Genomic DNA, 11,137 nt, shown 5'->3' with positions numbered 1-11,137 from the left:
TCTCCTCTCCTCTCCTCTCCTCTCCTCTCCTCTCCTCTCCTCTCCTCTCCTCTCCTCTCCTCTCCTCTCCTCTCCTCTCCTCTCCTCTCCTCTCCTCTCCTCTCCTCTCCTCTCCTCTCCTCTCCTCTCCTCTCCTCTCCTCTCCTCTCCTCTCCTCTCCTCTCCTCTCCTCTCCTCTCCTCTCCTCTCCTCTCCTCTCCTCTCCTCTCCTCTCCTCTCCTCTCCTCTCCTCTCCTCTCCTCTCCTCTCCTCTCCTCTCCTCTCCTCTCCTCTCCTCTCCTCTCCTCTCCTCTCCTCTCCTCTCCTCTCCTCTCCTCTCCTCTCCTCTCCTCTCCTCTCCTCTCCTCTCCTCTCCTCTCCTCTCCTCTCCTCTCCTCTCCTCTCCTCTCCTCTCCTCTCCTCTCCTCTCCTCTCCTCTCCTCTCCTCTCCTCTCCTCTCCTCTCCTCTCCTCTCCTCTCCTCTCCTCTCCTCTCCTCTCCTCTCCTCTCCTCTCCTCTCCTCTCCTCTCCTCTCCTCTCCTCTCCTCTCCTCTCCTCTCCTCTCCTCTCCTCTCCTCTCCTCTCCTCTCCTCTCCTCTCCTCTCCTCTCCTCTCCTCTCCTCTCCTCTCCTCTCCTCTCCTCTCCTCTCCTCTCCTCTCCTCTCCTCTCCTCTCCTCTCCTCTCCTCTCCTCTCCTCTCCTCTCCTCTCCTCTCCTCTCCTCTCCTCTCCTCTCCTCTCCTCTCCTCTCCTCTCCTCTCCTCTCCTCTCCTCTCCTCTCCTCTCCTCTCCTCTCCTCTCCTCTCCTCTCCTCTCCTCTCCTCTCCTCTCCTCTCCTCTCCTCTCCTCTCCTCTCCTCTCCTCTCCTCTCCTCTCCTCTCCTCTCCTCTCCTCTCCTCTCCTCTCCTCTCCTCTCCTCTCCTCTCCTCTCCTCTCCTCTCCTCTCCTCTCCTCTCCTCTCCTCTCCTCTCCTCTCCTCTCCTCTCCTCTCCTCTCCTCTCCTCTCCTCTCCTCTCCTCTCCTCTCCTCTCCTCTCCTCTCCTCTCCTCTCCTCTCTTGACAGACGTTCCTCGTTCTCCAGCAAATGGGCAGAAGAGAGGAAAGAAAACATTTTGAGGGAAAATAGGCTTCAAAGTTCCAGTAGGGCATTTCAAAACCTCTTTTACATCCTGTGTTTATTCTGCAGGGAGTTTCCACAATGGAGAAGAGGGAAGGAGATAATCACAGCATTGATCAGAATGCAGGTCAGAGCATCATGCCGAGAAGAAATACAGGAAACCTTAGCAACTTGGTAATGTTTCTGTAAAAAAGCAGCTCATATGTCACACAGAATATTGCAATCTTTCATTCAATTTTGTCCAGAAATACTGTGTTCCAATCACACTGGCTTATCAATACTTGTAAGTCTTGTCACAATATTGACATGAAGAGATAAAAAGATATAGAGCATCTCATTCAATTTAATCACAGTCCATGCTAAAAACTACATAGCTTGGGCCAGCAAAAATTACATGAGGTTAGTTGCTAGTTGCATTTTACCAGATGAGCAAAGCTATGTAGAAATAATTTGGGATTTTTAAACAGAAATATAAAATTTATCTTGGGAGGAGTCTTCATAATTGCCACATTGCATTCAGTAAGTTTGCCACATCACACAAAAAAGTCCAGAAAAAAAATCCACTCCAACAGCATTTGCCTCTGCAACAGGTGATACACAGAATTAGATCAAGCTACAACTTTCTATTGTAATGTGAACTGTCTTGCAGGCTGTGAAATACTGAATTAGGCTTTACAGACTCTCTTCAAGAAACAGGTATCTGTAGGTGAAACTTGGTTCAGGCATGAATCTCAGTTTGTATAATATATACCAACTTCCAAATCTGCAAAGCATAGAGGACACTCTACTTTTCTTCACAGACTAGAGAATAAAAGTTACTTAGGCTGCACCTTCACTGTTACAAAAATATGCTTTTATCATCAGATAAACATGTAGTAGCTATTCAGCTAAAACATCCTAATGAAGACTATGCCGTTTAATTTTACTGTGAGGCACTGTAGGCAAGTCAGTTGTATGTGGGAAACAGGCTACCTTGTCTCCAATTAGGTTTTTACAGCAAGATAGCAGTGTACATTTTTTATCTCTTTGTTAAAACAAAACACTACATACTGAAGATGAGCACAAGACTTGCACCCACTTATCCTTGCATTATTTACAAGTAGTATACTGTTTGAATTGACTACTTAATCAGCTTCAATGTAATATTTGATTCTTAAGAATAAAACAAGATAATATTGCTGAGATAGGAAGATATCCTGTATCCTAGCAGAACACTAACTTACAACTTTCAAACTACTAATATTTGCCTTCCTCAGACAGTGCCATTTTGCTTTCTGGAGGTCTGGACATCTGTTACATCAGTCATTCTAAAGCAGAGCCATTTCAGCATTACCTCAGTTTTGCTTTGTATTTCACTGGAATATTAAAGGACTTACATGTTTATTACCTAATGTTAACAGTTCTCAGTTCTCCAACCCTGGACAGCTGTGTATGGCATTAAGGTCTGTTGGTACACATATTTTAGTTTTGTATGCATACTGATCATATACCTCTTCCATGAACTGTGGGACACTCTTCGAATATATTATCTCAGTGTAAAGCAGTTTATAATATTACACTAAAATTTTGTATTACCTTAGCTCCTTCTAAAGTCTGTGATAATTCTGCCAAGGTCTTCTGTGAGACTAAAATCAAACCATGCCGACTTGGCAACAGAAAATTCCGCTTTTTAAACTGAAGTGGCTCAGTTTCACAAGTTTTCATGAAAGTTGAGAGGACAATGTTACATTTGTGAATGAGAGGAAGAAGACCACAGGACTTGATGCTGGAGTTGACAGATGTAGTCTAATATGCTGGATCCCAAAGATCCCATGTTTAGACTAGACTAAATATTTCTACTTGCATCCTTATTCCCCCAATTAAATTCCATTAAAATAGAAGTGACTGAATGAAATATTTTATTGTCTCAACCCTGGATTCTGTTATTGTGGATACTATCAGGCTGCATGATTAAGTCTGTAGCTGAAATCTGACATTGGAAAATTGTAGCTCATATCCTAAGAAGCTGTAATGATGCTTCACACAATGTAATCCATCTTCTCTTGTGGTGTACTTCCTGAAATTAAAATCTGTTTTGAAATCACCACAGATAATGAATGATGAATGAGAAACCTGTGCTAAAAGTGCCTTGCTCAACTACTGACTATGATGTTTGAAACTTTATGTCTTCAAGCTACCTTGTCTTTAATAGTGTGTATGTTTTGTATATGGTTTCAGTGCAATACAGTGTAAAAGCCATGATGGCAAATACTGTCATTACTGAAATTTTTAATCTTCCCTTGAACTCACTTGGTATTTCCTTTCTGTCCTTTCCAGAATGTGGATATGCAAATCACCAATCCACCAGAAGCAGCTGCGCTTTTTAATTTACATCAAGCACACCATTTTGGTGAGTTTGAACACTCTTCAGAACAAGACTGCAAGCAGGATCTGTTCCCCAAGTGGCACTTGCCAATGAAGATAGCATCTGTGATCTCATTATTGACGTTTATTTACACTTCTATGAGAGATGTCATATATCCTTTTATAACCAGAAAGGAAAATGTTTTCTATAAAATTCCAATCCTTGTCATAAACAAAGTTTTACCAGTGGTTTCAATTACCCTTTTAGCACTAGTATATTTACCAGGAATATTAGCTGCTGGTTTCCAGCTGTACTTTGGCACCAAGTATAAAAGGTTTCCTCAGTGGCTGGATAGATGGTTGCTATCAAGAAAGCAGTTTGGACTTCTCAGTTTCTTCTTCGCTGCAATGCACGCCTGCTATAGCTTATGCTATCCAATGAGAAGATCATACAGATACAAGCTACTGAACTGGGCATTCCAGCAGGTATGATGGGCATGCAAATGCCAACCCTTCTGTATTCAGAAAATCCTTGCTTTGGTCACTGAAGCTAATCTGGTTGGGGGGAATGCCATTTACATTGCCTTCACTTGATTTTGAAGCAGGTCTCCACAGAGCACTGTTAAGGGGTGAAGCAGGACCTAGTTGTTAAAGCATGTAATAGAGAGTCAGGAGTCATCACAACTGTGCCAGTGTGTATTAAATAAGTCATTTTCTTCATTTGGGATTTTTGTCTCTCTGTAAAATGCATGTAATTATACCTGTCTCACAGGAACATTTAAGTCTTTGGCACACTGTTAATTTAGTGTGGATTAATCTTCCCTGCACCAGTGGAATCTAACTATCTAAAAAAACCCGAGCACACACCATTTTTAGACATATTCTTTGTAAAGAGAATTAGCCAGCGGTGAAGGAGGGATGAGCCAAATCACAGTAATCTGTATTTGCCAGAAACTAAATTCACAAATGCTGATGGTTCCACAATTGGGCTGATGCACACTAATTTGTTAAAAGAATTTCAGTCCTGCTTCTGAGTAATGGGCAATAATTGGCTGGTAAAGCTCTGTAAGATCCATTGTAACTACAGAGGTCCTAATACTTCCATATCACCTTGAATGCCATGAGTATTGCAATATCGGTAATATTCCAATATAAGGTATAGACTGAAAATGTACATTTTTATTACCCTCAAAGTCTAATCAACAGTTGTATTAAAAGCACAGTATGAAGTTAGCAGCTTCTTAAGAATTCTGTAAACAGTCAAACTACCTGCTGAAAGCTCTGATATCAGTTTCACCTGTAATCCAATTTGAACAGATTATCAGAAATTTCCTTGAGATTCCAGTCCTCAAGATAAAAAAGTGATTGTGTTTTGGGTATATTACACCATGGTGATCACTGGCAGCATCAAAGGGCTGTTGCAAGTACTTATAAATAGGAGAAGCTTTGACATCAGTGTATTAAAATCATGACCTTTTCATCTATCCCAACCATCATGTTCAGTGCAGCTGAATGTACCAAGTTGTTGTTTTTAAAAAAATTGAGACAACTATCCTGGCAGGATACCATCATTAAGAATGCCTGGTGAATTAGCTACCTAAAATAGTGCTGTTAATATATTTCCTGTTGTTATAAGATCCCAGATATGGTATTTAGCCATAGATTTTTTTTTTTTTGGTCAAAGAACAAGATTTTTCCTGCTGTGAAGGCAGGCTAACAGGCCTCAGAACCAGTCTCTCCTGGGCCAGGATGCTGATGTAAATTCTTCTCACGTAAAGCCCACCTTTGCTCTGCAGACACTAGTGGAGACTTTCTCATCAGGAGTAAATAGCAGTTACATTCAGAGACATTCAAACAAACAAAAATACTGTGGTTTTTGTCTTATTTCCTGAATATTTTGGTGAAAATAGCTGTATTTCACACAAACAGCTAAGTGTGCCAGTCTGTCATTTTAAATATGGTGTTCTTTTGGCAGGTCAAACAAAAAAAAGAAAATGCCTGGATCGAGCATGATGTTTGGAGAATGGAGATTTATGTGTCTCTAGGAATTCTGGGACTTGCTTTGCTGGCCTTGTTGGCAATAACATCCATCCCATCTGTCAGTCACTCTTTGACCTGGAGAGAGTTCCACTACATTCAGGTATGCTTAAATGTCACTATTACATGTCATTAGTTCTCATTTGTAGGACTGTATGTTATCAACGAAGACCATTAGGAGTTAGACATATCAAACACAGAGGAGTCAGTGAAAATAATCTAGAAGTTTGTTCTGTAGTCTTTCTTAACTGCTTTGCAGGAAACATTCATTTAATTTGTTATTTTGTCAGAAAAGGCTGTCAGGTGCAGTGTATGAAGTGGGAAGAAAGACAACTCCAAACCACTTTTTAGCTCCACTGACATGGTGAGCAGCAGCAGCTGTCCTTTCAGGACGTATTCTTAGGTCAAAAGCTTCTGGTGCTGAAGGCATTTCAGTCATCTTCTGGGCATCTTATATTTCAGGAATGCCCCGTGTCCTGCTGAATTGGGAGTAGGTAGTAGGGAACCAGCCAATGTTATTCCAAACAACATGGGATTCCATTACACAAGGAGAATTGCTTGTTTCTCCCTGTGAGCTATTTTGGCAGTTCTTTACTGACTGAGCAGTACGAGGTGGCAGAAAATTTCAGGAGAAGGCTTCTGCCCAATAATACATGCAAAGGTTCCCCATCTACAGCATTATTAGCTTCATAACCCCCTCCAAAAAGGTGTATTCTGAAAAGAACACATCTTAGAACAGATGTATAATCAAATCCAGCCAGTCCTGATTTTACTGCAGATGTGCTTTATTCTTGAAAAATCAGATTCTATAGATTTAGCACTTGGAAAGGCAATGTTTGACTTCACTGATGACTAATTCCATTTTCCATAATATCAAGATTGTTATGCAACAAGCAACTCAAGATTACCAGTAACTCTAGCATAAAATTTCCTTTACTCCTGAATTTCATCATCATCCTAAGCCGAATTTATTACTGTAAGTGTAATGAAAGACTTCAGTTTCCTGTAGTTATGCAATTGCTTTTGTCATAGTACTAGACTTACTAGAGTTTCTGATTTTGAGTGACCTTAAAATTTTTCTTTGCAAACAATCAATTAAGCCATTTATATATCTGCTTTTGAACTCATAATAATTTATCACAGAAATTAAGTAATTTAGGATAGAGATGACATCTATAAATAGGGATATTGAGAATTAACCCTTTTTCAAGAATAGCCTGTAATCCATGATCGCTTCTGTATACTAGCTAAGTATCATAGCAATAGCTGAAAAATGTGCCTCATCTTTTTTCTCATATGGTGGCATAGAAGGGTACAGTTAGATTCTCGAATTATAGTTCTTAAATTTTACTTCTAAGCCAATGGTCTTTTTTTCTTTGACTTAAGCGCGTTGGTTGAGGCCTTTCTGATTTCCATATTTGCTTAACAGTGTACTTTTTTGCCAAGTTGGAAAAAATAAATAGCTTACTATTTTATTTCTCTTTTCAGAGCAAGATGGGATATTTGGCTCTGCTGCTGTGCACTGTTCATGCACTGGTGTTTGCTTGGAATAAGTGGGTTGATGTTAACCAGTTTATCTGGTATACACCACCTTCATTTATGCTAGCAGTTTTTCTTCCTATTGTAGTTCTGCTTTGTAAATGCATACTGCTCCTCCCGTGTTTTAGGAAAAGGATAAAAAAGATCAGATGTGGTTGGGACACTAACACACAAACCAATCAAACCAGCATGACTTCCAGACTGTAGATCAAATATGGACATTTCCTGTCTACGTATGTAAATATGCCCAAGGCTACAAAATGTTTACTTGCAAGCTTTGTTTTCATATTTTCTATAGATGTTTCTTTTTTACTTTTCGTTTTGACTTCACGAGTATGGGATACTTGATACAGTTTGGACCTTTTCTAAGACAGAAGGTGGAAACATTCATTTTACACTTTTAATTTATTCAGTGTTCTGGTATTTGATCATTTCTTTCTTCTGACTCACTGCTTTTAAAATCCAAGGGCTTCATTGCCTCAACTGTAATTATTTCGTAGGCAAAAGCAATCATAAATCATTGTTCCAGTTGACCTCAGAAAGTAAATAAATTATTACACTGCAGAACCCAGGAATGCTTTCTGCTTCCTACAGCCATGTTTGTTCCTTCGTTACATCTCAGTATTATAATGGGACAACAACTACAGTGTCATCCCATTCCCCCTTATTGCCTGCATTCAGTTGTTTCACTCTGCAGAACGGAGACCTTGGCACATGAGCAAGACAGAAGCTGTGTATTCCCCCCACGTCTTAGTGGGACAATTGGGCAAGCAGAATTGCAGGGAAATTTACAAGATAAATCTCTCCTGAGGCTTGGGCATAGTCTAAAAAAAGAGGTTTTAGACTCAGATCTCCATCTTATGCAGGACTAGGTGTGTCTCTGTTTACTTAAAACGATAAAACATTTCCCATTTTTTATTCCATGAACACATTCTTTTGTTTCTGATGCTGGAAATTTTCCATGCTTTTGACCTAAGCCTGCAGCCCTTGACGTGTGCTAAATTTTATTCACACAAATTATTCCAGTGGGATAACTCGCGTCAGGTAAATGTTTTACTGTTTACTCTGGGGCCAGAACAATTGTGTGACTGAAAGGAAAACATTAAAAATAGACATCTGAATCTTGACATTGATTTGGTGAGATTTTCATGTAATATGGCTTCCCAATGCATTTGCTTTTACAAAAGTTTATATGAAAACTAATTAAACGTCCCTTTCCTTACGTTGCATAGGTCTGGCTGGGTATTTTAAGTGAATAATTCATTTGTTAGTGTCTATTTTCAAATACGTTATGCAGTAGTTAATATTTTCACCCAGCATCAGGAACATTTCTGCCAGGCTCCCTGTAAGAGTTGACTAGGACATGGACTGATGATGCCACCTATTGCTGGGATCATCTGAATGAGAACTGTATTTGGTAATGGCTCTGGTATTAAAACAAACAGGAAAACAATGTATGCGTAAAAGAATATGTAATATATGGTGCTAATGATTCTGATGTACATTTGTGGACTTGGTACACTGAGCATAAACACCTGACAAATTAAATAGCTACAGGGATACTATATTTTGTATTATCCTGGTTAAAACTCCATTCAGTTACTGCAACTTAAAAGTTGGCCTTGTTATTTGCACTTAATGTAGTACTGTGAAAATAACTGGGGACATGGTGGCCTGTATAATATAGACTGAAATGTGTGGCATTGTGTATCAAATCAGTAATTCATGACAGGGGCAAACTCTTGAACACAGGAAGATAGTTTGCAATGTGAATCTAAGAAATTTCTAACAACAGAACAGGAAAAGTATGGTTATCAAAGCATTAGTATTTACATTTCTATAAATGAAATATATAAAATCTTTTAGTAGGGATGAATAATAATATTTGCCAAATACTTAAGCAGAATATTACCAGCACTTTGTTGTCAGGAGTCATAAAATAAATAATAAAATCATTTTCCTAATGCAACAGGTTGAAGCAAGTGCAATAATAAAGAAATCCCCTTGTCTTCTGTATTGTCCACCAGCTACTCGTAAACTGTGCTCAAACTTAGTACTTAGAACAAAGCTGAGACTGTAAGTACTCCAGGCAACCTATACATGCATCCATTAAAAAGACTGACATTTTGTTTTATCAAAATATGTGCTAAATTTTCTTAAACTGTGCTCTCCAGAATCAGCCCTGCTACTCCCTTACTTAGAAAGTCTGGAGAATTTAATTCAGTATCTCCAGCTTTGTTAAATTCTGGTCAAATAGTTGGCCTAATCGTTTACAGCTGGTCAGAGAAGCCAACCCTTTGACACAGAGAAATATAAACAGCTTCAGGGGTAACAAAACATGTGGCACAGAGAGCAGAACCTGACCCTTAATAACCGAAAACTGAAAAGAGGGGTATGAAGATGCTCCTTGGAAGAAGTCACTCAGAGTTATTCATATGGCATGCATAAAACAAAATCAAGGCAAATTAATATGTTTATGCATTTTGAGAGCAAAATAGTTCAGGGGAATGATAATGGACTTCGAGGTTTTTCACCTTGTTACCAACTGAAATCTTTTGCGCAAGGGTTCTGTTGTAGATCAGTTAGATCGGAGAGCACTGAGGAGTATGGTCAATACGATTATGAAGTTAATAGAAGCTGGAAGTTAAGGTTCTGTGCCTTTGGGGTCTGCATCTTATTGCACAGCAGTAGAATTAGGCCACTAAGTCACTTTTGAAAATGGAACTTTAATTCCAAAGCTGGTTTGGCCCTTCTGAAATTTTTGTCCAAGTTCCTAGAACATTCTCTTTCTGAATCTATAAAATACTGTCTAATCTGGAGACTAATCTAGAGACTAACAGGCAGGTCCTTATTGCAGAAATCACTATAGGTACCACTGCTAGAAAACTGACAAAGAACCCCATGGACATGTAAATATATTCTCTGTATTCAACACTTTGTAAAAAGTTTTTGAGCTGTCTGTTCTAACACATCTTTATCCAAGCAGTGGGAAGGAACTGTTGTCTGTACCATTGTGTTTAGTGCATAAAATCAGAACAAGGCATATCACAAGCACAGAACTCCTTTCAGGAAGTACTAATGAAAATGTATGTACATGTACATCTTTATCTTCTATTCGTGGTGCAGCAGTCATAAATTTAGATTCATTTCACTTCAAGTGGCTGAGAAATCGTGTCCTAAAGAAGCATTCTATTGTAATATGCTGCTCTATGCACTTGTTACATAAGATAGTGCAAACTAGCATAACTTCATTAATTTCAATCTGTTAATATGGGTTGAAATCCTAACATAAATTACAAGTGAAAACCAATTTCAAGATCATGACATACTATCCAAACTGACCTTTTATGCTCATCGTTCAGCTGGGGACATTAACCACACTTCAGCTTTTTCTCACTAGCATTGCCCAGGGGCAAACCCAGAAGTGTCTTCTACCAGCTGAAATTTGGATACTGTCTATGAAAGGGCTACAGAAGCAAATGCTATTGACATTACTTTATTTCTCCCTTTGTAATAGACATGATTTAGTTCACTAATTAAAATAACTGCATATGTACCTTTTAGTTTATGTTTACATACCTATTTCAAAATTCAGTGTATTAATATGCCTATATACTACTGTAATACATAAAGTCAATGTGTGTGCAACTGTTAGGCACTTACTTGTATAACACTGATTACTTTTATAAAACTGAATCATTAAATGCTTCAGTGTATGCTGTGTCTGCCATTGTATCATATATGTCCAGGGTATAAAGGTAAAAAGGCAGAGCAGACTCTAGAAGAGTCTGCTGCCATGAACCATTCTCCCCATGCTGGTGCAGAACCTGAAGTCTCCAAAGGAGACAAGACAAAATGTGAAAAGCAAAATGGACACTTTCATAGCAGGATATAATGAAAGCACATTTTTTTCTGACAGATCTTTTAGCTGACAGACTGCATATTCTAGCATTCAGAGGAGACTTTTGTTAGAAGGAAGAGAAAGCTGAGCTAGTCATGGAGTGCTTTGGAGGGAGACCTATGATCCCTGAAAACACTGATCAAAGACCAGGAAAAGCTCAAGAATGGTGAGGACATTGAGGAGAGGAAAGGAATACAGGCATATTTTTGGGTAAGAATACAT

General features: G+C 39.1%; 1 protein-coding gene across 2 annotated transcripts; it reads left to right on the top strand.

Moving 5' to 3' along the window:
• Positions 1-1,164: 1,164 nt before the first annotated feature.
• On the top strand, positions 1,165-10,730 carry STEAP1 (STEAP family member 1). 2 transcript variants are annotated; one of them, XM_026843512.1, is made up of 4 exons: positions 1,165-1,269; positions 3,412-3,924; positions 5,414-5,578; positions 6,964-10,730. In XM_026843512.1, exons 1-4 carry the CDS (start codon positions 1,177-1,179, stop codon positions 7,219-7,221), a joined length of 1,029 nt encoding a protein of 342 aa, XP_026699313.1. In that variant the 5' UTR covers positions 1,165-1,176; the 3' UTR covers positions 7,222-10,730. The 2 variants fall into 2 exon arrangements, with proteins under 2 accessions (XP_026699313.1, XP_026699312.1); XM_026843511.1 differs by having other exon boundaries at positions 1,167-1,222.
• Positions 10,731-11,137: the final 407 nt, after the last annotated feature.

Source organism: Athene cunicularia (genome assembly GCF_003259725.1).
Source record: "Athene cunicularia isolate RWA chromosome 2 unlocalized genomic scaffold, athCun1 chr2_part1, whole genome shotgun sequence".
In the NCBI taxonomy this organism is placed as follows: Eukaryota; Metazoa; Chordata; class Aves; order Strigiformes; family Strigidae; genus Athene; species Athene cunicularia.
Note: the sequence above shows the minus strand (reverse complement) of the source record. Positions and strands in the feature narration are given on the sequence as shown.

Bases quoted from the DNA above. Each gene is read 5' to 3' on its own strand.
- STEAP1 (XM_026843512.1), top strand. From the start codon at position 1,177: ATGGAGAAGAGGGAAGGAGATAATCACAGCATTGATCAGAATGCAGGT. The intron at 1,270-3,411 runs GTAATGTTTCTG...TGTCCTTTCCAG, and splicing joins CAGGAAACCTTAGCAACTTG to AATGTGGATATGCAAATCAC. The intron at 5,579-6,963 runs GTATGCTTAAAT...TTCTCTTTTCAG, and splicing joins GAGAGTTCCACTACATTCAG to AGCAAGATGGGATATTTGGC.